At 53.4% G+C, this 24,949-nt stretch overlaps 9 protein-coding genes across 9 annotated transcripts; 3 read left to right on the top strand and 6 right to left on the bottom strand.

Annotated features, from left to right (window-relative positions):
- Positions 1 to 58: 58 nt before the first annotated feature.
- CAOG_03054 (hypothetical protein) lies at positions 59 to 2,087 on the bottom strand. Its single transcript, XM_004363836.2, has 7 exons — positions 2,069 to 2,087; positions 1,796 to 1,976; positions 1,592 to 1,647; positions 1,453 to 1,523; positions 1,317 to 1,369; positions 775 to 1,233; positions 59 to 622 (listed from the first exon to the last, which is right to left on the bottom strand). Exons 1-7 carry the CDS (start codon positions 2,069 to 2,071, stop codon positions 129 to 131), a joined length of 1,317 nt encoding a protein of 438 aa, XP_004363893.2. The 5' UTR covers positions 2,072 to 2,087; the 3' UTR covers positions 59 to 128.
- Positions 2,088 to 2,202: 115 nt separating this feature from the next.
- Positions 2,203 to 4,178, top strand: CAOG_03053 (hypothetical protein). Its single transcript, XM_004363835.2, has 4 exons — positions 2,203 to 3,117; positions 3,225 to 3,367; positions 3,492 to 3,599; positions 3,688 to 4,178. Exons 1-4 carry the CDS (start codon positions 2,216 to 2,218, stop codon positions 4,101 to 4,103), a joined length of 1,569 nt encoding a protein of 522 aa, XP_004363892.1. The 5' UTR covers positions 2,203 to 2,215; the 3' UTR covers positions 4,104 to 4,178.
- CAOG_03052 (small GTP-binding protein Rab4) lies at positions 4,011 to 6,593 on the bottom strand. The gene is made up of 5 exons (XM_004363834.2): positions 6,497 to 6,593; positions 5,332 to 5,381; positions 5,000 to 5,169; positions 4,703 to 4,857; positions 4,011 to 4,589 (listed from the first exon to the last, which is right to left on the bottom strand). Exons 1-5 carry the CDS (start codon positions 6,549 to 6,551, stop codon positions 4,354 to 4,356), a joined length of 666 nt encoding a protein of 221 aa, XP_004363891.1. The 5' UTR covers positions 6,552 to 6,593; the 3' UTR covers positions 4,011 to 4,353.
- A 616-nt stretch (positions 6,594 to 7,209) lies between these two features.
- CAOG_03051 (hypothetical protein) lies at positions 7,210 to 10,278 on the bottom strand (the record flags this gene model as incomplete). Its single annotated transcript, XM_004363833.2, has 11 exons — positions 7,210 to 8,629; positions 8,725 to 8,799; positions 8,879 to 8,962; positions 9,051 to 9,134; positions 9,218 to 9,301; positions 9,393 to 9,476; positions 9,559 to 9,642; positions 9,733 to 9,816; positions 9,904 to 9,987; positions 10,058 to 10,141; positions 10,202 to 10,278. 11 exons carry the CDS (start codon positions 10,276 to 10,278, stop codon positions 7,513 to 7,515), a joined length of 1,941 nt encoding a protein of 646 aa, XP_004363890.2. The 3' UTR covers positions 7,210 to 7,512.
- A 1,292-nt stretch (positions 10,279 to 11,570) lies between these two features.
- CAOG_03050 (hypothetical protein) lies at positions 11,571 to 12,960 on the top strand. Its single transcript, XM_004363832.2, has one exon. The coding sequence runs from the start codon at positions 11,599 to 11,601 to the stop codon at positions 12,835 to 12,837; it is 1,239 nt and encodes a 412-aa protein (XP_004363889.1). The 5' UTR covers positions 11,571 to 11,598; the 3' UTR covers positions 12,838 to 12,960.
- A 342-nt stretch (positions 12,961 to 13,302) lies between these two features.
- On the bottom strand, positions 13,303 to 15,843 carry CAOG_03049 (hypothetical protein; the record flags this gene model as incomplete). Its single annotated transcript, XM_004363831.2, has 1 exon — positions 13,303 to 15,843. One exon carries the CDS (start codon positions 15,841 to 15,843, stop codon positions 13,303 to 13,305), a length of 2,541 nt encoding a protein of 846 aa, XP_004363888.2.
- Positions 15,844 to 16,396: 553 nt separating this feature from the next.
- On the bottom strand, positions 16,397 to 19,288 carry CAOG_03048 (negative elongation factor B; the record flags this gene model as incomplete). The annotated part of the gene is made up of 11 exons (XM_004363830.2): positions 16,397 to 16,612; positions 16,734 to 16,844; positions 16,924 to 17,013; positions 17,101 to 17,253; positions 17,353 to 17,595; positions 17,694 to 17,796; positions 17,874 to 18,182; positions 18,337 to 18,452; positions 18,541 to 18,682; positions 18,766 to 18,883; positions 18,982 to 19,288. 11 exons carry the CDS (start codon positions 19,286 to 19,288, stop codon positions 16,397 to 16,399), a joined length of 1,908 nt encoding a protein of 635 aa, XP_004363887.2.
- A 219-nt stretch (positions 19,289 to 19,507) lies between these two features.
- On the top strand, positions 19,508 to 23,980 carry CAOG_03047 (hypothetical protein). The gene is made up of 4 exons (XM_004363829.2): positions 19,508 to 19,550; positions 20,716 to 20,854; positions 20,942 to 23,565; positions 23,670 to 23,980. Exons 2-4 carry the CDS (start codon positions 20,785 to 20,787, stop codon positions 23,757 to 23,759), a joined length of 2,784 nt encoding a protein of 927 aa, XP_004363886.1. The 5' UTR covers positions 19,508 to 19,550; positions 20,716 to 20,784; the 3' UTR covers positions 23,760 to 23,980.
- CAOG_03046 (cell cycle control protein cwf14) lies at positions 23,890 to 24,857 on the bottom strand. The gene is made up of 3 exons (XM_004363828.2): positions 24,692 to 24,857; positions 24,294 to 24,481; positions 23,890 to 24,157 (listed from the first exon to the last, which is right to left on the bottom strand). The coding sequence occupies exons 1-3, from the start codon at positions 24,786 to 24,788 to the stop codon at positions 24,005 to 24,007; spliced, it is 438 nt and encodes a 145-aa protein (XP_004363885.1). The 5' UTR covers positions 24,789 to 24,857; the 3' UTR covers positions 23,890 to 24,004.
- Between the last annotated feature and the right edge of the window lie 92 nt (positions 24,858 to 24,949).

Below are 24,949 nucleotides of genomic sequence, written 5' to 3'. Positions count from 1 at the left end.
TGACGTCAGTTGTTTCTTGTATGCGTTGTTTTGTTTTGTGTTTTTTAATTATATATATCTATATTTCTTTTTTCTTTCTTTTCCTGCTCGATGGCAAGCGGAAGGCTAATGTTAGAAAAACGTTCAAACTACTGAGGGTGCATGTACGGGTTCATCATGCTGCCTGGCGGCAGGTACCCGACCGACGGCGGATACATGAGCTGGCCGTTGGTTGGTTGTGGATGGTTTCCTTGAGGATACATTAACGAACCAGCAGTGGCTTGCGGGAGGTTGTGCATTGGATACGGAGCATACGCAAGCGCCATGGGTGCGGAAAAGTATTGTTGCGCCATCATTGGGGGCTGCACGGCACTCGAAAACGCGTAGGCCGCAGGAATTTGCTGTGGCAAAATCGTTGGCTGAGCTTCTGGTGCTAAAGGTTCAACGACAGGTTGGGTTGTAGCCGGGGCGATGGCGACAGGCTGCTGCTGTTTCTTGCGAATTCTCATAACAATTTTCGGTTTGAGACTGAGCGATGTGTCTGGGGCGGCGGCTTCGAAGGATGGACCTGGCTGGGCAATGGATGGTTCGATGGAGGTGTTTTCTGCTGGTGTGTTTGATGCTGGAGTGGCAGCCGTGATTTCTGGGCACATTTCAAGCAACACAAGCAACACAAGCAAAAAAAAAAAAAAAAAAAAAAAGGAAATCAGCATAAACTTGCTTCAAACGACCGACTACATGACAGTCAACAGCATTGGGACAACATGACTTGACTGCATCGAGCGGAAGGCGTACCTTTTTCTCGCTTGGCCATCAAGCGATGTTGGCGGCAGAGCGACTGGTGACTGGCCTTTGAGACGACGGCTGTGCACTGCACTTCGCCGATTCGCTCGCGGCCACGGCCATAGTTGCAATATCGATACCCGGACGTGACATCGAGCGGTGCGTGGTCCAAGCAATACGCGCATGCCACAATCGGCGGTGCGGAGCATTCTGGCAGCGCGCACTTAGCGTCGGCTTGTACTTCGATTTTCGGAGTCGCACGCTTCTTCGAGGAAGGTCCTTCTGCAGCGGCAGCTTTGTCGTCGTCGCTGAGTGACGGCCCGGCTCCATTGCCTGTCGCGGGTGCAGCCGATTTTTTGGTGCGTTTACTTGAGCCGCCCGCCGCGCCAGTGGCTGTCACTGAAGCGGGATTGGGGAGGACTTTTTGTGCAGCAGGAGTTGTTTCCTCCTCGGATGAGAGCAGGGCGTCATCTAGTGCGGTGTCAAACGAGGCGAGCAAGTGAATACGACAAAAAGTTGAAATTGCAACAACATGCTCCAACAGCCATTCCTACCGGATTCTGACGTGCCAATGTCATCATATTGCAGCAACCGGTCTAATACATAACTAAAGTCGGGTACAGACCATAGATGAGCCTCAAGCGGAACCTAATGCCAAAAAACCAAATCGAAAAGCGTTGCGTATCGTACTGTTTCTTTCGCGTGAGGTGTAGAATCTTTCGCTTTTCCTTGCGAAACTCGCGCAGTAGCACTTCTTGCTCCTGCTCGCAATCGAGTGAGTGAAAGCGCTCTACGGTTACAGTATGAGGCTCAAACGCCATCTTCTTACATAGACAAGTCCGCGCAACGCCCGTTTGAGGATGCGATACTTGTGCATTTGTTTCGCTGGAATGTGAAACAACCAAGTCATCGTGATCAATCAGCAAGCAATCGTTGATCATGATGACCGTATGAGTCGACGTTCCGCTTTGGCTGTCGAGTACGATCAAACGACCAATCTCTTTCAGTCAGTCCGGCGTTCACCGCGCCTTACCCATTCGCGCCCGCCGCAGTGCGATCGCGGGATGCTGCCACTCTCCTGGCGTCGACGACGATGGCCCTGTGGTTGTGGTGGCGTCGTTGTCGTCGCGGCGGTGGTCGTCGCCCTCGGCAAGTCGAGCTGCGTCGCTCGCCTCCGTCTGCATTGCCGCTTGCTCCTCTTGCCCAGACGGCTCCTGAGTGACACATTTGGCAATGACAGTGAGTGGCAATGCATTGGGGGGGGTGGGGAACAGTGCTAGTGTAGCAATGTTCAGTGCACCATTACCATGGATCGTCAACAAGACCAAACAAAAAAAAAAAGCGACTGAGAACGATTGGATTTCTCAGACTTTGCTCAGACTTTGCTCAGTCAGTACAGCACGATCTATGCCATCGTATAGATATACGTAGCATAATATTCAGTCGTGCAAAAATGGAGCAGCCTCCTGCAGCAGCAGCAGCAGCAGCAGCAGTGTTGCCAATGGCGCTGACGGAGCGGTTTCCAGTCGCCGTGCGCGAGGACGCAGCGCGAGGGCGGTACATGGTCGCCACACGCGCCATTGCTGCTGGAGAGACGGTCTTTGTGGCACTGCCCTATGCATACGCCGTGTTCACCAACTGCCGCAAGCGCGTGTGTGCGTTCTGCTTGCTGTACGACGAGCAGGGCCGCCTCTTTGAGCACTGCGCCATGTGCGACCAGGTCTACTACTGCAGCGCCCAGTGCCGCCAGCGCGACATGGACATTGGCTTGCATCAGCGACTGTGCCATGCTCTCAAGAAGACGGCCACCATGAAGGACGACCGGCATCTCTCGTCCATTGCCAGGCTCGTCGTCGTCATCCTCCACCGCCGGGCGTCCGCTGCTGACCTGCTCCCGCTCGGTATCGACGGCCGGTACGACACCCCGCCTGCTCATCTTCAGGCACGCGCCATTCGCACGGCGGCCGCTGCACACGCGGCGACTGGCTCAAGCGCGAGTGGTCTCGCTTCTGAAACAGAATCCGACCACAACGATGCTGCTGCTCCAGCAACTCCGACTACAACTCCGTCGACTACTCCTTCTGCTGGCGGCCCTACTGGTTCAGCCGCTTCGGAAGCGCCATCTGCCGCAAGTGTCGGCGATCTGGCCGCTCAAGGTCCGGTCTTGCAGAGAGTGCAAACGCAACCCAATACCGCGTCGTCGTCGAGCTCCGACCCCTCTCCAGCTGCAACGCCAAGCACGGAGCCTCAGCTGTCGCCGGAAGAACGCGCTGCATTGAAGTCGTCCATTGAGGACGTGTCTTCGCTCGTGTCTCATGTTGACAAATGGACGGTGCCGGAAGCGCAGGGATTCAAGTGAGTATTATTGTGAAACCAAACCTGCATGTGTGCTGTTGCGCTGTTGATCTCACTTCTGTTGCAATCTACTCTCCGTCTGCTTGTTTCGCTTTCCTTTTGATCAGGAAATTGCTCCGCTTCCTTGAAAAACATGTCGAAGCCGAGCTCATGGCTGGATTTCCCCTCAAAGATGTGCTGAAACTCGTGTCCCAAATCGAAAGCAATGGCTTTGGTCTGTGGGACGGCAAGGGCGAGTGCTATGCTCGAGGTAGGCGTGCGCAGCATGATTGAGTGACTTTCGACTTGCAAAGCGACCAACCACTTTTATTATTTGTATTGTTTGGGGGTTTGTTTGTTTGGTTGGTTTTTATTTGTGTTTGTTTTGAGCTCAGCGCTCTTCCCAAGTGCTTCCTTCTTCAATCATTCGTGCGATCCAAGCTGTGATCGTTACCAAGACAAGTTTTTGTTGTCGATTGCCACGCGTCGGCCCATTGCAGCAGGTGAGATTTTGCGCTCGTCTGCTTGGTGGTTTTGACTGACGACTCAAACCTGCTCATTGATGGTGCGCGCCTTGATCCCTTCGTTTAGGCGAGGAGCTTTCCATTTCGTACATTGACGTGAACGCACCCTGTCGGACTCGCCAACACGAACTGTTGGACTCGTACCACTTTCAGTGCTCGTGCACTCGTTGTGTCCGTGAGCTCGCGGCGCATTCTGCCGGATCCAAATCAAGAGATAAGGAGGAGCGCGAAAAGATTACCTATTCGAAGAGCGCCAAGCCCGGGAGCGGGACAAAGGGGCGCAACTCGGACAAGGCGAATCAGAAATTGCCCGCAAAAGCAAAACTAGGGATGGCAGGACCATCGACATTAGCGGCCGCACCCGGAGCGTCGTCAAGTAGCACCGGACCGACCAGTTTTATTGCACAGCTCAACCAAATGATGCAGAAAACTGAAATCTCCGATTCTGCTTCAGCGAGCAGTCCCAGATCTCATCCCAACTAGAAAAAGCAAAGCATAAACTTGAGTTGGAAACCAGACCACATCCATAGATTCGACAATACACACATTGAGGACAAATCACGCACGAATCAATGGAGCGCTCAAAAAAAAAGGAAGGGAACAACCAAACAAAAACACTCAAAAAAATCAAACGCAAAACACCAAACAAAGTTTGTTAAAAAAAAAGCGACCTTTGGGGGGGGGGAAAAGGATATGATGGGAGTGAATGGAAAGTATCGGCTCGGACACTGAATCAGCAAGCGCAAGGGGGCTTGGAAGCGCCGCCAGTAACAGCGGGATCGACCGTTCGCTCAGCGTTGCCAAGCGGTGCCTTGACGTTCTTGTTATCGCCATACTGAATGCCAGAGCCCATCTTCTCGGGGTCGAGCTCGCCAGACTCAATCTTGGAAAGGATGTTACGACCGCACTTCATGAAGACCTCGTCGACGTTCTCGCCGGTAAGAGCGGAAGTTTCCAAGAAAAGAATGTCTGGAAGGAATGAAAAGGCAAATGGAGGCAGGAATGAGTCACTTGCGTGTCAATGAAACGACGACAAGCACAGAACAAAAAATCGCGAAAATCGCCAAAATCGCCAGACGTACCGTTCTCTTGAGCAAATCGGCTAGCTTCGAGGAAGGTGACCTCTCGGTCGTCCTCGAGATCCTTCTTGTTGCCAACAAGGATGATAACAATGTCTGGGCTAGCGAGAGTGCGCGCGTCTGTCAGCCAGTTGGCAAGAGCGTTGTAGGACTCGCGGCTGCAAGAACAGGACGAAAAAGCGATGACAGAGCAAAGTTGAGCACACACGAGATGCAGAAAGGTGAGCGAATCGCGACAGGAACCGGACAGACGGTCAAATTCCAAAAAATACAATCAAAACGACAAAGTTTGGTCTTTACTTGGTAATGTCGTAGACGAGCAAAGCGCCAGCAGCGCCGCGGTAGTACGAGCGGGTGACCGAGCGGAAGCGCTCCTGGCCAGCAGTGTCCCAGATCTGAAGCTTGACGGTCTTGCCGCCGAGCTTGGCAATCTTGGAGCCAAACTCGACACCAATGGTGTGCGATGACTCCTACACGCCAAAAACAGAGTCCCATCGGGAATGAGTGACAATTGGAGGAAATGACGCAGCGAGAAACCACACACACACACACACACACACACACACACGCTTGGTCGCACGGACTGCAAACTATCACGACAAGTGAAATACTGATATGCACATCCTCCTCACCTGCTTAAACTTGCCCTCGAGGAAGGAGTGCAGGACGCAAGACTTGCCGACTGTGATGCATCAAACGCAGAACAAGATGGAAACAAAAAAAAACGACACCAATTGAGTGCATGAATGCATGAGCATACAAAAGCCAAGTCAGCACGAAAAGTCAACGAACAACAGCACGAGAGAGATCGCAGATTGGCGACAAGAGGGGGGTGTTGGGATGGCAATGCTAGTGTCTGCAGATGTGACGTGTGTGTGTGTGACGAGTGTCTGTGTTCGCTGACCAAGCACCAAAACGAAACGAAGCAGCGCAGAGGCAAAGACTTTTCGTCACCCCGCCGGAGTGGTGCAATTCGTCGTCATTGGTTTTGCTTTTTTTCTGTTTCTTGGCTCCTATCGCTTGCGTTTGTCACCCATCGCACGACATGACACGAGTCACAAACGAGAATTGGGGGGGGGGAAAAACACAAAACCGCTGCAAAACCGCTGCAATATCAACTCATAGAAGAAGAAAAAACAGGCTTCGTTCGACGTATGTTTGAATTTTTTTTTTTTTTTTTTGTTTCTGTCATTCAACTGCGCCTTTTTGTCGTGCTGCGTGCACGTCACAACGAGACACTTGGAGTTTGCTTGGTCGCAGCGCTTCAGAAAGCGTGAGTGAACACGGATGAGCGTCGGCTTGGGGCAACCCTGCCATCCAACCGAGCGAGCCAACCCCGCATGGAAAAAAAAAAAAAAAAAAAAAAAAAAAAAAGATGGAACTGTTGTGCGAAACAGCCACCGCAGGAACATGCTGACGGGGACAATGTCAGGCAATCAAGCGGGCGCACACGCGAAGGGGAAGGCCCTGTCAAGCGCGAGCGTATGCACACGTTTGCAGCACGCACAGGCGATCGCACCCCCACAAAGCGCCAGCCCCAAAAAAATTCAAAAAAAAAAAAAAGGAACAAAAACCGGTTCATGGCAAGTCCGACGCGATAGGGGGGAAACGGCAGCGTCCGACGCAGTGAGCGCAGTGCCGATGCAGTGCGGTTGCGCAGAGTGTCGCAGTGTGAACACGCTGGGCGACGGCTTGGCGGAGGAGGCGCGGCGCAGGCCACTCAGCGCATTCACAGAAAGAGCCAAGAACTGGTTTGGATTTTTTTTTTTTTTTTTTTTTTGGTTGGGTGTTTCTTACCGCCAGCATTGCCAATCACAAGGAACTTGAACAGATAATCGTAGCCTTCGCTCATTTTTAACTAATATGTTAGTATGAAAAAAAAATAAAACAAGCAATAAATGTAGACTGAGCAAAAAAATTTGATTCTGGCCTTTGCAATGCGCCATGTCACGAGCAAACGCAAAGTGAAACACTGAAAAGCTTGCTACTGGGTGTCAGAGATACAGCAAGCTAGTCATTTGTGAATATGGATGGAACGGAAGGAGAGGAGGGACGCACTTGGCGAGATGGAAATGCGCTTGTCTCAAAACAACGTGCAGTATGTCGCACACAAAGCCTCCAGCTCGATCCATGTAACGTGAGTAGGATGCTGGAGGCGTTTGGTGTATGATTCTTGCGCCTGGGAGTCGATCGGGAGACAGTAGTGTACTCGGCTCAAGCAAACGCGTTTTTTTAGTTGCTGGTTTTTAATTTTCGACTTTAGGCTCGCGTTGCAGTTGAGAAAGGAGCCAACGCCCAAAGCGACACAACAAACATCAGCAGGATATCCACAGAACCATATTTATTCGTATAATTTCCGAATAGACCACCGGATGGATGGAGACACTCACCGTCTCCCGTCCCCGACCGCGTTTCATGCTCCCTTCCCGTCCGCATCGATGTGAGCATGGCAAACAACTGTGAATAGGATTCAAAATCATATTTATCATTGTTCAGATACAAGAAAACGAGCGGTACAGCGGGGTTTCGATCCGAAAAACGCGAACTTCGGAAGGAGGTACATTTTTGAAGCACATTCAATTTTCACAGCCTTTTTCACACACACACACACCGCGGGATCCTGTTGGGCAAGAATCAAACAAAAATACAGTACATCTCAAACGGAACAAACAAGGCAGGAAGCAGCTGGGACTGTAAAATTCGCGGAAAGAGCACGTTGTACGTGCGCGGCAAGTAATTTCCACACAGCTCTCCGACGAAGCGAATTTACCCGCTACAGATTGAAACACGAATACAGCAACCCCCGCTTGCCATCAAGAATCCAACAAAGTGAGGATGCTACCAAAGGACGGGCGTTCGTCACTTTCATCGGCAAGACACTCGAGGGCGAGAGTGACAATCTCGCTGACACTCTGATGATCAGCTTCGGTTGGATTGAGGGTCGAGTCCAGCATGCCAGCGATGGCTTGGTTTGTCACCGCTATGCGCGCCTTTGACTTCAGCCTGGTGCCGGGTTTTTCTGCAGTCAGCAGTTCCAGCAGAATCATGCCAAACGCGTAGACAGCCGTCTTGTTGGTCATGCGGCCTTCCTCAAAGAACTCCGGACACATGTAAGGAGCTGCGCCTTGCACCAGCTGGGGAACTGCGCCTTGCACAAGCTGGGTGAAAATGTAGCTCTTCTCATCGAGGTGTTGGGCGCGGAAGAGACCAAAATCAGACACTTTCGCATTGAAATGCGCGTTTAGCAGCACGTTGTCGGTCTTCAGGTCGAAGTGAAACAGTGGCTTGTCAGAGAAGGCTCCCTGGATGTAGTGCATGCCACGGGCAACATCAGCCGCAATGCGATGACGCTGGGACCAGGTCAGCGGAGGAGTGTTGTTTTTGCGATTCAAGCGATCGCGAACAGAGCCATTGGGCATGAACTCGTACACCAGGCACCGCTCGTCACCGTCTTCTGCATACGACAGAATAGCAACAACATTCGGGTGGCGGAATTTCGCCAACGAGTGCAGTTCCGACTTGAATTCGGCAGAGCCTTGCTTGGATTCGGCAGACAACTTCTTGATGGCGACACGAGAGCCCGACACACTGGCGCCGTACACGCGACCAAATGCTCCCTCGCCGAGCAGATACTTGGCAGCAAAATTGTTTGTGGCGGTGACAAGCGTTGCGAGAGAAACTCGCGGGATGGGTCCGTCAAAGTTCGCTGCCGAGCCAACACCTGGTTGGTTGCGCTTCAGCACGTCAATCCGATCAAGTGCTGACTTCAGTTCAAGATCCTTGGCAGCCAGCCCCTGGTCTTTGGCAGCCAGCTCGAAGCGGACCTTCTGGTTCTCGGCCTCAAGGGTGGTAGCCCGAGTGATCGCGGCGCTGGTACGAGCAAAAATTTGAGCCAATTCATCATTCGAAGGAGCACGCTGGTCGTCAAGGCTACCAAAACAAATCAATGGCGCCAAAGCAAGTGAATGGCTTTGTAGTTTGAAATTTCCTTCACGAAAGAATCCAAGAAACATGCAAAGCCTTACTCCAAGTCACAAATGGCATTGCCCGTTTGCCTGAATGCAGCGATTCCGTCAGTTGTCAGGAAGTTGTTGTTCAAACTGTGTTTGTCGGTCACATTGCAGAATGTAGCATGAGTCTAGCGATTGTGAGGGCATATTGAAACAACCCAATACTTACTACAGCATAGTCAGCGTCTCGTTCACTTTGAGTGCCTCGGCGATCGCTCGCGCTCCCGCATCGCCAATCTGATTCTCACCCAGCCTGTTCGTCCCCTCTATTCGTGAGCACTCTGAATCTACTCTCTGGAAATCATCCACTCACTTGCCTCTGTCAAAGGGAGACGACTTACGTGAGCTCGGTCAGCGTCGTATTCGCTTTGAGTGCTTCAGCAAGTGCCTGCGCTCCAGTACAGGTGATCTGATTCTCCCACAGACTGTCCGTCCCATCAGTGAGCACTCTGCATGTCTCTGCTGAAACCACCCACTTGCATGCATCAGTAAGTTTGAGCTACTTTACTAGAGCTTGGTGAGCGTGGTGTTCACCTCAAGTGCCTCAGCAATTGCCTGTGCTCCATCATCGCCGATCGGATTCTTGTACAGACTGTCCAAGTCCCATCTCTCAATGAGCACTCCGAATAGCCACAGCTAAAGTCACCCCCACACCTGCATCTGCTCAAAGTGAGATGGCTTACTAGAGCTCAGTCAACGTCGTGTTCACCTTGAGTGCATCAGCAATCGCCTGCGCTCCAGCAGCGCCAATCTGATTGTGCCACAGACTACTCGTCGTTCTCATCAGTAAGCACTCCTCGTCCTCTGGACTGCTCATTCACATGCATCCGTAGCTCTGAGATGCTTTACTAGAGCACAGTCAGCGTCTTGTTCACCTTGAGTGCCTCAGCGATCGCCTGCGCTCCAGCATCGCCAATCTGATTCTCATTCAGACTGTCCATCCCTCTCGATCAGTGAGTAACTCTGAATTCCCTCTGCTTCAATCCTCCACTCACATGCGCCAGTCAAAGAGAGATGACGTACTCGAGCTTGGTCAAAGTATTGTTCACTTTGAGTGTCTCAGCAAATGCGCGCGCTCCAGCATCGCCAATCCGATTCTCTGCCAGACTGTCCAGTCGCTTCCATAAGTGAGTACTCTGAATGCCTCGACTGAATCGTCCACTCACATGCATCGGTAAACGTCAGATGCCTTACTCGACCACTGTTAAAGTGCAGTTCGCTCTGACGGCCTCAGCAATCGCCCGCGCTCCAACATCGGCAATCAGATTGCCACCTAACCTGCTCGTCCCCTCCACCAGTGAGCACGAAGCATCCACTCACACGTGTCGGTCAACATGAGATGCCTTACTTGAGCTCAGTCATTGTCGTGTTCACTTTGATAGCTTCAGCAACCGCCTTCGCGTCAGCGTTGCCAATCTGTTTCTTGCACAGGCTGTGCTTCACTCTGTCAACACACAACGTACACCTTCCAATATTTTCGGCTTTTGCTTACTCGAGCAGTTGACTCGCATCCTCGACCATGTCGAACAACTTTTGCTGTTTTTCAGTCATATTCTGGTACGACAGCATTTGGAAAGAACAACAACGGACTGCCCCTTCCTAAAACACCTCAACGTGACTCAATCCTCGGCCCTCCCTATATTCGTGCTCGGCATTCATGTTCAAACTGGACGAGCGAAGTGGCGATAAACATAAACACGAATAGTATTTTTGTGCGCGGAAACACGAAATCACTCCTCAAGGCACTCGAAATCAGTGCATAGAAAGAGATCGATCCATATTCATTACAAGTACTATGTGCATGGGGAGTGCGAGGGGGGCACCGAGGCCTGGTCGTTATGTTACTTTTCGGTCGATTGAGATTTGCAATTCAAGAAGAGGGTTTTCCTTTATGTTGCTTTTGTCTGTCGTTCCAAACCAGTCCTTCAATGTAAGATGGAAAACAAACAAGCGACACACAACAGGGTCCAGCACAAAACAGCAAAACGCAACAAAGAACAATAACAACAAAGAACTATAACAACAACAAACAACAATTAAAAATCGGAAACCCGCCACCCAGGAATCCGCGGGTGAAGACGCGACCCAAACGCGCGCGCCCCTCTCACATGGGACGTAGCGACAAGCGTGAATCTCAAACCACGACGAAGCTGCGTGGAAACACAGCCCTAGACGCGCTGGTTGAGCGCCTTCGCAACGACAGCGTGACAACGTTCAGAAATAGCTCCGTTGGCGAGGATTACGGATCGCTTGGGGGTTTTTTGTTTCTTTTTGGCAATCTCGGATACGAGTGCCCTGCACAGTTCAGTTCATGGGAGAAGCGAGATAGGAACACTGAAGTCACAAGGGGGACGGGGACGGGAACGGTAGAAGCAGGAAGGCGAGGGTGAGGCGCGGGGGCCGTTGCCTTTTGAATTGTTAATTTGCCCTTCAACACAGACGCTGGAGTGTTTGGATTGTGCAGCGCGTTAGGCCGCGTCGACAAGAGCTCACATTCAAGTACAGGAGTGTGTGCTGCTGGAATGGAGCGATAGAGAACGGCGCTGGTGCGGCGGTTGGTGCGGCGGTTGGTGGAACTGCGCGGTCGGAGTTCTTTGCTGCAAATTGAAGTCCGTCACAGAGCCACAGGGGGGGGGGCAATGGGAAGGGGTGATTGACGCCGCCCTCTGCAACATGAGAATGCCAGAGACTGAGTTTGTGAGTGAGTGAATGAGTGAGTGGCTGGGGGTCGGAGAGGAGACGCGACAATGCAATACAATTGGCTGGTTGGGGGAAGTTGGATTTAGGGTACCGCACCATTGTTCTCCTCCGATTTGCCTCACTGTTGCGCCTCTTGAAATTTGGAATTGTTGCTGATGTGCAGAACAAACCCCCGCCTCCTTCTCAAGCATGGTTGTGGTCCCGAATGCAAACTGCTCGGTGCCATACGCCGGCGAGAACTGCGACATGACGTTCGGGCAAGTCCTTGGCGGCCCGTTGATTGCCATTCAAGCCACCCTGGGAACACTTTTCTGCATCGAGCTAGCCATCGGCATCGTGCTGTCGTATCGCCTCACTGTGAAAAATGGCCTGTGCCTGGAGATGAACAATGTCATGATTTACGTGGCAACATTCCTTGCATTCTGGGGCGGCATCCACCAAATCGACAACCGAGGCTGGCACGCCATCTATCCGCTGTGGTTTGCCTCGCTTCTGTATGACATTTGCACATCAGCCTCCTTTACCTGCTGGCTGATTAGCAGCAACGCATGGGCCAAGTTTGTCTGCCGGGCAGTGTTGCAGCGCAACTCTCGCGTCGCTGTGGTGGTGCGACTGGCCTTCCCCGTCACGCTTGCCTTTATTTGGTTTACGCAGCCGTTCGCCACCCTTCTCATGTATGCCATCATCCCGTTTTGGATTGGCAAAATTGTTCGCTACATGTGCGTCTGCGCCGTGTTTGGTGTGTGGGTCGTGGGAAGCTGCTACTTTGCATGGATTATTCGCGGCGTGCTGAAAGCGGCTCAAAAGCGGCACGGAGACTTGTCCTCGCAGGACGAGCCCCAAAGGTCGCAGCACTCTGGATCTTCAGATCACCCAAGCACCTCCAATCATGGAGCAAGCTCGAACAACAAGTCTGGAGGCAACAACAACAACCTTGCCAAACGCCGCCGGCAGCTTGCCTTGCGACGAATCTACCGCTTGAATGGGTACGGCATCATCCTTCAGTTGGCTGGACTCGGTGGCGTTGCGTATAATCTCGCGACATACTTTCGCGAGCGCGATGACCTCCATCCGCCGCACGTGCTGCCAACTCCAAGCCGGGGCGACATGGTCTTTTCCTTCCTCTTTGACGTGGTCCATCTGCTGGTCGCGGCGATGGTATTATGGTTTTTCCGCGGCTCGCGACCGTCAGCCAACACAACCAAAGCAGAGAATCCCGAGAACAACGGCGTTGTTTGGCTTACCGAATCCAAAATCGTCTCGCAGTTTTCAGTGCCTGGAGGCAATGAGCCCGACTCCCCCGACAATAACTTGCCTGAAGTCAATCCTCTATCATCGGCGAGCTCGCAAGGTCCTTTGGACATTGCTGTGACGGTGGATTCCGTACCAGAAGCAGCAGAGTCCGAGTCGCCTCAAAGTTCCGACTGAGTTGCATGTTTTCGCCTTGTTCTCGTTTCTCTGTTTGATTTTTGTTTTGGTTTTACCATGTCGTACTTTGTTTTTCGGTTTGCTATGTATTGTAGAGAGTACACTTCCTTGATGGGATGATGACAAGATAAAGCGAGGGAGGGTTTGTGCTTGTTGGATGAAAATTGCTTGGAGTGGTTTGTTTGAACTATGACATTGCGGGAATCTTTTGACGTCGGGAACGAAGACATCAGCCCGATAGGCTTGTGCGAAACAGACCACCGTCTTCACTTCTCACACACGACTGAGATTGCAAGAGCAATTGGAACGCGTTTTTTATTTACGAATCCTCTTGCGGAGCTTCGCTCAGAGTGGTGTGGCACCAATACACGGCATTGCCAACGGAAGCACAGAAACGATTGAGCGCGGCAGAGTACTTGACCGCCGAGACGGCTGGAGAGCCGATGCATTTGGACGGATCCATGCTCAGATAGGTGAACTCAGATAGGTGAACAGCTGACGCTCCACCTTGTCCTTGGGAAGGGTAGGTGCAAGTGGCTTCTGAGGGTCCGTGCTGGAAGTCGGGGTCGGTTCCGCCTCAGCGACCGTTTGGCCATCCTCGTCAGTCTCGGCGCTCAGCGTGTTGACAGCAATCACTGCATGTTGGATGCGTTTCGAGAGGTCTTCGGGCGGAATGATAAAGACATATGTGGCTTCCGTTGGGGCGTGGAAGGCGTGCACGACGGCCGCAGCAAATCCGAGCTCTTGCAGAGGGCCAGCGTGCGCAGGCGAGGGTGCTTGACTCGCAACGTGCGCTTGTGAGGGTGCTGAGCGGGGCTTTTTGATGACGCGAGGAGGGCTCTCCAGCAAGGCCGCAGGCTCGCTCTGCTCGTCAGCCTCGCTTTCTTGAGCTGATCGCTTCGCTCCGCGCTGCCCGGCAATCGCCTGGCCAATCGCGGTAATGAAGGGCACCATGGCTTCCGGAGTGTAGCTGTGCATAGGTGGCATGAAGGGCGGGTATGGGAAGGGCGGGTAGCCCATGGGAAACGGCGGGCGAGCAACGGCGCCAGGAGTCGCACCTCCAGCGGCAGCGGCTACAGCAGCAGCTGCGGCTGGTGGTGGCGGGACGCCGACCGATTGGGGCGGTGGCATAGGGAAGTACGGCGGCCATCCAGGGAAAGGCGCAACTCCCGGAGGCAATGCAGTCGGGATGGCGGCGATTCCAGGAGGAATAGCAGCTGCGCCGCCTCCTGTGGATGGGGACCCAGTGGCTGGCGGCTTTGCAGCTGCCACAGTTGACGCGCTCTCGGTGGGCGATCGCGTCGGAGCAACTTTGAATGTTCGAGAGGAACTCGCAGGCGCTGCCGACTGAGCTTCGGACGGCGAAGTCCGGCTGGTTGTCGCCGCGACTGATTTGACAGGGCCAGTGCTACCGTCGCCAACGTCAGAGGAAGCTGGGTCCAACGAAGAGTCCGGATCGTTCATACCGGCGGCTGTGACGGCGCGCGCACCCGATCGCTTGAGACTGATCGAGAGTTTCGGCAGACTGGGCGGAGTCGTAGTCGCGGCCTTTTCGTTAGATTCAGAGGAATCGACGTTCGAAGCAGCACCACGGGGCGTGTCTTGCGGTCCCGTGGCGGCGGAGGCGCCAGCTGAGGAGATGGAGCCAGCGTTGGTGGGGCGACCGCCATGTCGGGTGCGAGTCGCAGCAGCGCCCCACGAACCACCTCGTCCGCCCATTCCACCGCGACGCATCAGTTTCTTGCGCTTCATTGATGCTCGGCGCCAGTCCGGATCGTCAGGGTCGAGCCGGAAGCCGGCATCGGGTTGCTCGTCGAGATCGTAATCGTCAATGTCGTCATCCGAGCCCAAATCGTCTTCCTCGCCATAGTAGTAGAACTCGTCGGACAGCGTCACTTGATCTGCATGCGACGCCGCGTGGCGAGGGTCCAACCTGGTTGCAGGGCCAGCAACATGTCGCGATACGGCGACAGAGGTAGTGCCGTTCTCATTTTTGGCCCCGCCCCCACTCGAAATTAAGCGACTCGTCATGATGATGGGGTGACTGCCCGCGACAGAGGGCGACGAAGCGACACCACCTGTCAGCTCCATGGCCGAGTGGTGGTGGTGCTTATTCTCGCCCAAAGCCTCTGCCGTGTTCACCAGTGCTGCATCGTCGTCCATCAAGTCCTCGTCCTCAACCGCGTCGTCGTCGTCGTCGTCAAATTCGCCATGGTCGCTAAAGTCGTCCGCGGGATGCTCTCCTGGATGGGCCTGCTCGCCATGATGCGCAGAAGCGGGGCCAGAAGAGTTGTACGCCATGCCCGGCTTGCTGCTGCTGCTGCTGCTGCTGCTACTGCCAATGCGCTTGCCACCCGCAGCTCCCGCGCCGCGCGGCTGCACACGCTTGGTGCCGAGTGCCTGGCGTGGGGGCGGCGGGGGCAGGTCGGGAAAGACGCCGAGCTGGGACGGGCTTCCGCGCTGGCGCCAGCTGTCCACAAAGGCGTCTTGCCCCTTGAGTGGCCCGTTTCGCCTGCGCACCCAGATGCATTGCGCGTTGGACCACCCCTCGCAGCGTATGAGAAACTTGCGCGTGTCGCGGTTGTAGCCCAGAATGTCGACGATCGGCGGAAAGCGCATCGACTTGAGCGCAGCCGGGGTGAAGTGGGTCGACGAGGCAGCCGAGGCAGGGACGGCGGCAGAAACAGAAACGGGCGACATAGCTCGGCCACCTGCTGCACCACCAGCAGCAGCCTTATCATGGCTGCCACCGCCAGCACCACCACCAGCACCAGCACCACTGCTGCTGCCAGACACAGCCCGAGTCGCAACAGAGAAGGACGAGAAGAGGGTCGATGGCGGGACCGAACGCGCCTCGGACGGCGGCAACGCAGCAGCAGCAGCAGCAGCCGCAGCATCAGGACGCGGCTGGTCTTCCGTGGCAGCGTTATTGGCATTGGTTGCCACCACCGGTGGCGGGCTGGGCACGCCATGACGCTCAACGTTCGCTTCAGCCGCTTCCTGCATTTCGTTCTTCTTTGGTTGAAGTGTTTGAAATGGAAAGGCCAATGCAGTGGATTGAAAAGGGGGAAGGTGTTTGAGGACGTTGACAGCAAAGCAGAGAAAAAAAGAAAAAAAAAAGGAAGGAAGAAAGTGGAAAAAAAAAAAAGGGTCACGTCAAGAAAAGACTGCTAAGGTTGTGATAGTCATGGCTAAGACTCGGAGGTCTGCCATTCTCGGGAGGCAATTGACTGCATCATTACGACACAGCAAAAATATCATCACCATTCGACCATCGAGGCCAAGGGATGGGATGGGATCCGAAAGTTTTTTTCTTTGGTTTTTTTTTTGGTTTTTTTTTTTTGGTAAAAAAGTTGGCAGAAATGATTGCTCGAGCTCGAGCCCTCCAAAAGGATGGCTGATTCAAAAACATTTGCACAACAGGTCTATGCCACATTGAGTTCAAACAAGTCCAGGAAGAGCGTGTCAGGGACATGCTGCAGCTGCAAACGTCAAAGTCTTGAAAAAGCGAACACTTTGTTTTTGAAATGTAACTTTATTCCTTCAACGACTTCACTGTTTAATACCAGGTCGGTGGGGCATCGTGCTCTTGGGCTGGGGTGAAAACACTGGGAAGAGGTGCCTCTGCAGCCTCGTGAGCGCCACCGGCAAACGTTCGGCTGGCATGGCCGCCGCGACCGAGCGCGAGGAAGAAAAAGTCGGCGTCGGCAGAACCACCAATACGATCGACAAGCCGCTCTGCCAGCCGGTTGTATGCCTTGAACAGGGTAAGATTCTGATGAGCAGATATGAGGTAATATGGTTGAGACAAAACAGCGCCCAACAAACCAAAAAACAAAAACAAGAAAACAAAACCAAACCAAACCCCTCGATAACGCAAAAAGCAAAACGCATACCTCTTCCTTCAAGTTCTCATGCAGTGAGCAGGTCTCGAAAATAACGCGCAAGGTGTCAATCAGATTTGCGTCTTCGAACTTGGTGTGTAATGACATGAGCAGCCGAATAATCTACACAGACACGGGCCACACATGTGAGTTTAAAAAAAAAACCGAAACCTTGCGCACGTACAACTTCATCACCACGTACCTGCTGCTGAACAGCCGGAGATGAGGGTGCAAATTTAAGCAAAAAGTCTTCAATCATCGTAAAGCGAATGTCGTTGTCAGTGAAATCCTCCTGCCAAATTGGAACAACCATGAGCGAACGCGAATTTTTTCCGTCGAAAAATAAACCAAAACAAGGCCGGAGCGATTCCAAACTTACCTTGTGACTCAACACCAGAGAAATAAAGGTGCGGAAGAAGGTGGAGTCCGAGTCGGGATTCTGCTCGTCCAAAACCTCAATGGCAGGAATGGTGCGTCGTAGAGCTGTGCCATCTCGTGCTTGAATGCGATCGAGAACGTAGAAGAGCATAAGCTATGCAAGGCCCCCACCACCTCAAACAAGTATGAGTGATTCAGCCAGCCCCAACGCACGACACCCACCGTTTTTTTTTTGTTTGGCGATTTGTCTTACACGACGAGAAAGCGGATCGCTGTTCATCAAATCAATCACCAAGCGTGGCAACTCGTCAAACTCCTCGTCGTTGTTGACTTTTCGAAGCGCATCCTCCACCATGATGAGGGTCAGCAGTGGCAGGAATGTGGTGATGGTTTTGTTGTTCTGAGGCGGCTCCACGAAGGATTGCGTTTGGAGAATGGCATGTGCAGACTGTCCAATTTGAAGGAGATGGAGCAAATACACAAGCCGCGGTTCGTCCTGCATCGACGCGAAAAAAAATAATTTCAACGGGACAAGGAGTGAGCACCAAAATGCAAGCGCAATAAAAAAATGTTGCAAGCATGCATTGGGCTTACGCGAGGCAATGTCTCAGTCTCCACACTCGTCTTAAGACAGTCGATAATGGCCTTGAGAATGGTTCCTGTGGCATACGGATCGTTCAAAATCATGGCGAGTTCTCTATCGCGAGGGAACGGAAATTGACAAGGAAAAAGTGAGCACGCCGCTCAAAAACGAGTCCTCTCCTCGCGACTCACCCAAGAATCGGACTGTTTGGCACAAGGACTGAAAAGCATGACTGGGACTTTTTGATCTGAAGCTGGTCGACCTTCGCGTCACGGATGCATGCATCCCAGCACCACGCAAACTCGTGACACGGATCGATATGGAAAAGCTCAGCGATGCCGGCATCGTGCAGCGCCATCAGCAGTTCGGCACGAAGCATGCAGTAACGGGCGTTGTGAGACTTGATAAACCGGGAGCGAATCAGCGTCAGCGCATAGCGGTACAGGATGATTGATTTATCGACGAGTTGAGCGATTCGATTGACCGCAGTCAGTTCTCGCCTGTGTCAGACAACACACATAGTAGGGTATGGGGAAAAAAGAAACGAAGCAGGGTGAGTGAGATGCGATGTAAAGAGAGGCGTAGTTTTCAAGCATCAGAAGCAGCGGCAGTGACCTTTTTTTCGGCGGATTCGAAGAAATCAGCACATCGTACGGGCTGACAGCCAGGCGCTTATCTTCGACATAATCATTGAAAATGGGGTCGAGCTCGTCTTCAAACAGTTTGTTGTTCGACATCCATATCTGTCGTTTGACGGAGAGCGAGCAGAGCTGCACAGCACCAAAATCACCAACAAACAAAGGTGAGGGACGACCGTTTTCCCGCAGTCGCGATCGGTTTTGAGCGTGCGATCAGTACCTTGTACAGCGTGTCATCTGCTGCCAGACGTGCAACGTAAGCTGGCGGGATGCCCGAGTGGAGTCCCAGCACGGCGAAAACGACCGGCTGAATTTCTGGGACTTGGATGAATGGGAAGGTTCGCTCCAGCAGAGCGTCCAGCCTAGAGCATTGAAAAAGCACAAACACATTGCACCGTGAATGTACATTCATCATAGCATGTTTCAAGTGTGCGCGCGGACGGACTTGTCTTGGGACAGCGACTTGAAGCGCTGGGTGAGCGTGTCGCGGAGCTGCGCGAGCATCGTGTAGTGCACTGTCGCGCGCGGGATCTCGTTCATGTCCAGCAACGGAAGCAGGAAGGCTGCCGAGGGGAGTACTCGGGCGCGACGATGCAGCAGGACGGGAGGCATGAAGGAGGATCAAATGGATCAAATAGATCAAAGTCAGCTGGATACGCACGCCAGAGCACCATTGCGCACAAGGGTAACTTATCATTGAGCTGGTTGTCACGCTGGAACTGTGTGATGAACGTAACGGGGTTGAGATCGCGGCTCAGCGCCTCGCGAATGAACGCGCCGCCGGCCTGGCCAATGTGGCGTCGCGCTTGCTGCTGCTGCTGTTGCTGCTGCTGTTGTTGTGCTGCTTGTTGTTGTGCTGCTTGTTGTTGTGCTTGCTGTGCTGCTTGCTGTTGTTGTGGCGCAGGGGCTGCTACTGCTGCTGCTGCTGGCTGCGATTGAGCTGCTTGCTGCCCTCTCGTCTTTGGCATTTTTGTAAAGACGCTCAGAAACCTAGGTGCTGATACAAATAACCACAAGAGACAAGTATTCACAAATCAGGACTGGATATTGAAAGTGCAGTGCAGCACATTCACGAGAGTTGAAAATCGACCAACGGCGACTTGCGCTTTGACGTTTGTATGGAAATTGCATTGAGTTGTTCTTGTCCTGCGCAAACAAATCCATGCAGCCTCCACTCTTCGTTTTTTTCTCTGTTGGGATTTCATTTTCCAATTGTTCAAGTTTGTTTTGGCAAGTGACCTTTGAGAATTGGGTTTGTTAGTATTGCGAGGTTGAAGTGAAGGTTTTTTTTTCTTTTTTTCTTTCTGTTGGGTGGAATTCTGGCTGGGCGTCATTCTGTCGCTTTCCGCTGCAAGTAGAATGAATGACAGTGTGTGAATTACCACAACGAGAGGGCGACTTGGCCTTGTTCCAAACGGCAGCACTGCAGTTGCGAGGTGGGGGTCGTTGCGTCTCGGTTCTCAGCTGGTGCATTCTGGAGCGAACAATTTGGACCGATTTTCCCGCCTTCGAGGCTTTTGTCGCTGCCTCGTCTCGGCTCGCGACTGTTGCCTTGGCTTTCCATTGCTGCACAAAACCAAACCACTTTGCTTGCAGCAACACAGACAGCAGCAGACAACAGCAGCAACCCCCTTCCATACACCAGCTCCAGCTCACGCTCGCTTCAGTGAAAAAAAAACCAGAGTTTGCGTCACCAGAATTTTTTTGAATGTTGTTTCGTGTGTAGAGTTTTGGTTTTTTGGGGAGCTGGGGAGTTTGAGTTTGGCCGAACTGGTGACTACAATGCGCGAGATTTGAGTTTGGGGGAAGCTGGACTCGAGTTTCGGTGTGAATGGGGGGGGGGGAGAGCGCGCGAGAGCGCGCGTGTCGTTGCTTGGCTGGTGGCGCAGATGCCGTTTGAAGGGCAATTTGTTGAAAAGCCACTCGAGGCTTTGTTCGACGCCGCTCTCTCTCTCATCTTCCCCCAATGCATTCGTCTGTGGAAATGCTTCACTCGTTTGCTGCTCTCGAATGTGCACAAAAAGCAACACAAAAACAACGCTACGCGGCTTTTTGAGAAAAAAAAATATCCAAAATTAGCACCAAAACAAAAACAAAAACAAAAAACCACACACAATTTTTACAATTTCTACCACCACGGCGCTCATCACGAGCGGAAAAAGCGTGTGTGGACACATTCCCCCAGACCTGCTCGATCTTCTGTTGCATGCGCGACTCAAGTGTTATGCGACTGCCACGGTGCATTCAGGGGAGGTGGGGGGGGGCAAAAGCGGCAGCCATGACCGGCTTCCATTTTTGGAGTTGTTGTTGTGGCTGTTTCCGAGTAAGTAAGATTTTTTCAAGTCCACAAAGTCTTACTTCGTTTGTTGCATTTTTTTTTGAATTGGTTGACCAGATTTGCCCTCTCAACAACAAGTGTGGCTTCGACTCTCAGACACAATTGCAGACAACAAAATCTTCAACCATGTCTGACTCCCCGCCCTCGCTCGATTCTCCGAGTGGTCCCACAAGCCCGTCGCCAATGACAGTTTCTAGTACGTCGAAGCGCGGCTGTCTGTCGAGTGATGCTTGCACGAACGTTACAACTGACGATTTCCTTGTTTTTGCCTCATGTCGTCTAGGTTCTTGGTTGGAAATTGTGGACGGTTCTGCCGACGAGTTGGCCACGCTCGGGCAAGATGCAGCCACTGCTTCCATTCTTCTGCAGCGTTCCACAATAGGCACTGCTCGACAAGTTGAAAACTTGCAAACGCGACGTGTCGTGCTCGTTGACGCTAGCCACTACGACGAGCAGGAGCAACAGCCACAGCAACAACAAGAACAGCAAGAACAGCAGGAACAGCTGGAGCAGCACGACGTCGGCGAAACACCCGTTCCGCCTCTTCAACACGAAGAACCTCGCGCCCCTGTTTATCACGAGGAGGTGGTTGGCTCGCTCGTGTTTGATCGCGTCCCGCACGTGCTCCAAGTGCCCACCTTTGCAGCATCCACAACCGAAACCAATCTCAACCCAAGCACGAACGCATCTTTTACCCTCGCCCTAACTGCTGACGGTGGGATGGATGACGCGCAGGACGCAGACGGGGCTGTCGTCGACATGACTCCTCGCACCTTCTCTCCGATGCCGAATCTTGCTGCATCGCACTTTGCCGTCGAATCCTGGGCGCGCTGGTCGTCTGCCGAAACTGACGCTGCTCTGGTCGAAGCGGCTGCAGCTGCCGAAGATTCGGGGGAAGCCGACGTGCTTGCATGCTCCATCGCCGAGGCGTGCGATTCGACCCTGGACTTGCCCACTGCCAGCGCCCTGTTCGCACAACGGCGCTCCGTCAACCTTGCCGACAGCGACGACTTGACTGGAGCACACTCGTCAGCACACCTCTCGCCTGCCTTTGAGATGATTGGCAGCAATGCAAGCGAGTGCTCGTCCTTTGCAGATTTGGACGACTCGAGCTCCCAGCTCGTCACAGAGTCTGCATCGAAACAGGACGGCTCACGGCCAAGCCACGAAGCAACCGGCAGCATTGCCAGTGCATCGACACACGCATCGTCGCAGCAGCTCGATTCAGCCCAAGCCCTACTTCGCAAAAAGTTGTTCGAGTACCATCTGCAACAGCTCGTGGCCCAACAACAACAACAACAACAACAACAGCAGCAGCAGCTCAATGACGGGGCGCTCCCACTTGATGCGTCCTTGCTGATGATCAATGTGACGGATGTTGACGACATTGTCCCTCCGTCGCGCGACGGATCGATTTCACCCGCGAGGCGCGCGCCACTCCCGGATGCGGTGGACGTCCTGGGATCGCTGGCCGCTTCTGCTGCTGCGATCAGCTCGACCACGGACGATGGCCAACCGCAGCAGCAGCAGCAGCAGCAGCAGCAGCAGGCAGGCGCCGCTGGCAGCGAGTCGGTCGCGCTGCAACCGTCTTCCTCGCCGTCCTTGTCCACCGTCTTGATCGGTAGCTCCATCCTGCTTGCTTCGTCGCAATCGAGCTCCCTTATTGTTGGAGCCTCAGCAGCATCATCCTCCACCTGCTCTTCCAACTCTTCGGTTGTCGACTCGCCAGCGTCTGCATCTGTCAACCAGTCTCAGTCGCTTGTGGTGCTCCACGATTCTGTTACTGCCACTGTTCCTGCTACTGCTACTGCTGCTGGCATGACAGCAAGCACGTCTGCAAGTCAAGACACCTCGGGCTCGAGCCCAACTTCTGAGAGCCCGATTCTCAGCCCTAGCCCCACCACAGCCAGCCCTTCCTCCAGCCCGTCGAAGCGTCACCACGCACACCATCACTCGCATCATCACCACAGCAAGAGCCACGGGAGACACCACAAATCCCGCAGCGGCCAACCATCGCCCCCGTCTGGTCATGGGTCGTCGACAACGTCATCGCCGCATGGCCAATCTTCGCGCCATCGGCATCGTCACGCGTCTCCGGACTTGGAAGAGCAGGAGGAGGAGGAAGAAGAAGCCGAGCGCATCATCTTCCCGGGGGATGAACTGATGTCACAATCGCTCTCGACCATCATCCGAACCATGCGCGGACCCACCTTTGGCTCTGGCAGCACCGCCGGAGGACTCCCCGCTGTTCGCCAGCTGTTCCCTACCGCCAAGCACCAGCCCGAGGAAGATGACGGCAACATTTCCGACGACGATGACGACGGCGAGGACGATGACGACACTGCGCCGCTCGATCCTGCCGATGCCGTGCCGACGCCGCTGCAACCATTCATTCGCGCTCCTCAAGCTCGTGCCGCCCGCATCGGAGCGCTGGACGAGGCATTTGCGCAGCTTGGTCTTCGCGACGGACTGTCTGTCGGACGACGCGAGCGCCTGGGCGATAGTGCGCTGATGGCCTCCGCCTTTGCCTCGACCGGGTTTGCCAGCACCACCAGCGACAGCGACTCTGGCACGGCAAGAGGCCCCATCTTTTCGCGAATGGAAGTGATGGACGCCACTCCCGTTGATTCGCAGGGCTCGGAGACGGAAATCCGGGACATGTACGAGTACTCGGACATGCTCTGGACGTGGAACTACCAGCCGACCGACTCTGCCTCGCGTTCTCGTCACGGCTCGTCTCCACACCACCCCAACGATGCGCTTGCTGAGGGTGAAGATGCTTCAGGCCTCAAGCGCCGACGTTTGACCAGGACTCAGCGTGACAAGCGCAAGCAGCTTGCCAATCAACAGCTCGAGCTGCAAGCAATGGCTCGCAAAGGCCGTCTCCGTCGATACGTCGGAGCTTGGGTATGTGTGAGATAGCGATTCAGGAGGAAGCGAGTCATGTCTTTTTTTTTTTTTTTTGGTTGATTGCTCACTTGTGTTTCCTGTTTTCCCCTTTGTGCTCGTAGACGAAGCTTTCCACCTACTTTTTGAACGCGCTCTCACCACCCAACAGCCAGGCAGCGTCCGAATCCGATTCTGCCATGCACTCTGGTTGAAATGTCACCAGCTTCTTGCTTGATTTTTCATTCATCCTTCATGATTGATTTTTTTTTGTGTTTTTGGTTTTCGCTGTTCCAAGCACTTCCTCCCCCCCCCAATGGGCGTGCCAGGACAAGCATGTTTAAATCAGTGTTGTGTCTCTCATACGTAGATGTAGTGGTGTGTACATATCGTTGTGTGTCTTCCTGAATGAAATTAAAAAATTGAATAGTCACAATTTGCCGTATGGCCAACCAGGTTATTACCCGCCACAGCCAGTGCAACCACAATGCACACACTCGACGGCCTTTCCTTCCTCCAAGGATGCTCGCGGGACTCGGCAGATGCAGTTTGCCTGAAAGTTGGTATCTTTTGTTTGGACGCATCGCAAGCAGCACAGGTTTTCGTACCCTTGCTGCAATCAGAATAGCAATCAAAGCCCAGTGAGCAAAAGCCAAATCGAACTACACACACATCGTCCAGTGCCACAAGGAACCTGCCAAAACCATGACTTGTAGGAAGCAGAAGGACAAGGACGCGGGTTGGTTTACCTTCTTCCACTTGGCAATCAGATTGGCGTCGGCATAGTTGTCCTTGAGCAGAAACTCGTACAGCTCCTTGGAGATGACCTTTCGCTTGTAGTACATGTCGTAAATGTACCTTGTGCGCTGGTGGTGGATGCGGAAGATGGGCCAGAGCGACTCGACGCGACGTTTGCCCTCGTGCGGCTCGGCCTCAGCTGTACCCCCAAATGGCATGACGATGCTTGTCAGTGTTAACAGCGTCCACACAGACTGCACACCACTCCAAGCCCAGCTCAAGCGAGGGCATTTCCCTTCTCTGCTCGAACGCTCAGCCAACGACGATGCGCTCTCGTCATCTCCTCATCCCCCCCCCGCATCCCCGATCGACCGTTCCAGCCAGAGTGGCAACACACGCTTTGAGTTACCTTCGCGCATCTTTTGTGCAAAGTCGTTCAGGACGGGCTCAATGTCGTCCCAGCCTTCTGGCGGCGGCTTTGAGCGGTTGTGGCGGATTTTGGGCATTTTCGTTCCAGAAGGACGAAGGAAATAGAGGGACTGCACATAGACAAGTCGAAAACGAGAAAAGACAGCGAATCACGAGCGAATCGACGGATCTCGGAGAAAGTCGTAGCTCAATGGAAATTCAATGTAATGGAAACTCAATGTAATGGAAACTCAATTTA

Source organism: Capsaspora owczarzaki (genome assembly GCF_000151315.2).
Source record: "Capsaspora owczarzaki ATCC 30864 unplaced genomic scaffold supercont2.4, whole genome shotgun sequence".
NCBI lineage: Eukaryota > Filasterea > Ministeriida > Capsasporidae > Capsaspora > Capsaspora owczarzaki.
Note: the sequence above shows the minus strand (reverse complement) of the source record. Positions and strands in the feature narration are given on the sequence as shown.

What these genes read in the sequence shown, in the direction of transcription:
- CAOG_03054 (XM_004363836.2), bottom strand. An exon ending in CGTTGCGCGGACTTGTCTAT is followed by an intron (nt 1,524 to 1,591) that starts GTAAGAAGATGG and finishes GATTGCGAGCAG; the next exon opens with GAGCAAGAAGTGCTACTGCG. An exon ending in CACCTCACGCGAAAGAAACA is followed by an intron (nt 1,370 to 1,452) that starts GTACGATACGCA and finishes ACCCGACTTTAG; the next exon opens with TTATGTATTAGACCGGTTGC.
- CAOG_03053 (XM_004363835.2), top strand. Translation starts at nt 2,216, where the DNA reads ATGGAGCAGCCTCCTGCAGCAGCAGCAGCAGCAGCAGCAGTGTTGCCA. An exon ending in CCGGAAGCGCAGGGATTCAA is followed by an intron (nt 3,118 to 3,224) that starts GTGAGTATTATT and finishes CCTTTTGATCAG; the next exon opens with GAAATTGCTCCGCTTCCTTG. An exon ending in GCGTCGGCCCATTGCAGCAG is followed by an intron (nt 3,600 to 3,687) that starts GTGAGATTTTGC and finishes CCCTTCGTTTAG; the next exon opens with GCGAGGAGCTTTCCATTTCG.
- CAOG_03052 (XM_004363834.2), bottom strand. Translation starts at nt 6,551, where the DNA reads ATGAGCGAAGGCTACGATTATCTGTTCAAGTTCCTTGTGATTGGCAAT. An exon ending in CTCGTCTACGACATTACCAA is followed by an intron (nt 4,858 to 4,999) that starts GTAAAGACCAAA and finishes CTGTTCTTGCAG; the next exon opens with CCGCGAGTCCTACAACGCTC. An exon ending in CCGATTTGCTCAAGAGAACG is followed by an intron (nt 4,590 to 4,702) that starts GTACGTCTGGCG and finishes CATTCCTTCCAG; the next exon opens with ACATTCTTTTCTTGGAAACT.
- CAOG_03050 (XM_004363832.2), top strand. Translation starts at nt 11,599, where the DNA reads ATGGTTGTGGTCCCGAATGCAAACTGCTCGGTGCCATACGCCGGCGAG.
- CAOG_03047 (XM_004363829.2), top strand. Translation starts at nt 20,785, where the DNA reads ATGTCTGACTCCCCGCCCTCGCTCGATTCTCCGAGTGGTCCCACAAGC. An exon ending in GTCGCCAATGACAGTTTCTA is followed by an intron (nt 20,855 to 20,941) that starts GTACGTCGAAGC and finishes CATGTCGTCTAG; the next exon opens with GTTCTTGGTTGGAAATTGTG. An exon ending in GTCGATACGTCGGAGCTTGG is followed by an intron (nt 23,566 to 23,669) that starts GTATGTGTGAGA and finishes TTGTGCTCGTAG; the next exon opens with ACGAAGCTTTCCACCTACTT.
- CAOG_03046 (XM_004363828.2), bottom strand. Translation starts at nt 24,788, where the DNA reads ATGCCCAAAATCCGCCACAACCGCTCAAAGCCGCCGCCAGAAGGCTGG. An exon ending in TGCACAAAAGATGCGCGAAG is followed by an intron (nt 24,482 to 24,691) that starts GTAACTCAAAGC and finishes TTGGGGGTACAG; the next exon opens with CTGAGGCCGAGCCGCACGAG. An exon ending in TGATTGCCAAGTGGAAGAAG is followed by an intron (nt 24,158 to 24,293) that starts GTAAACCAACCC and finishes TTCTGATTGCAG; the next exon opens with CAAGGGTACGAAAACCTGTG.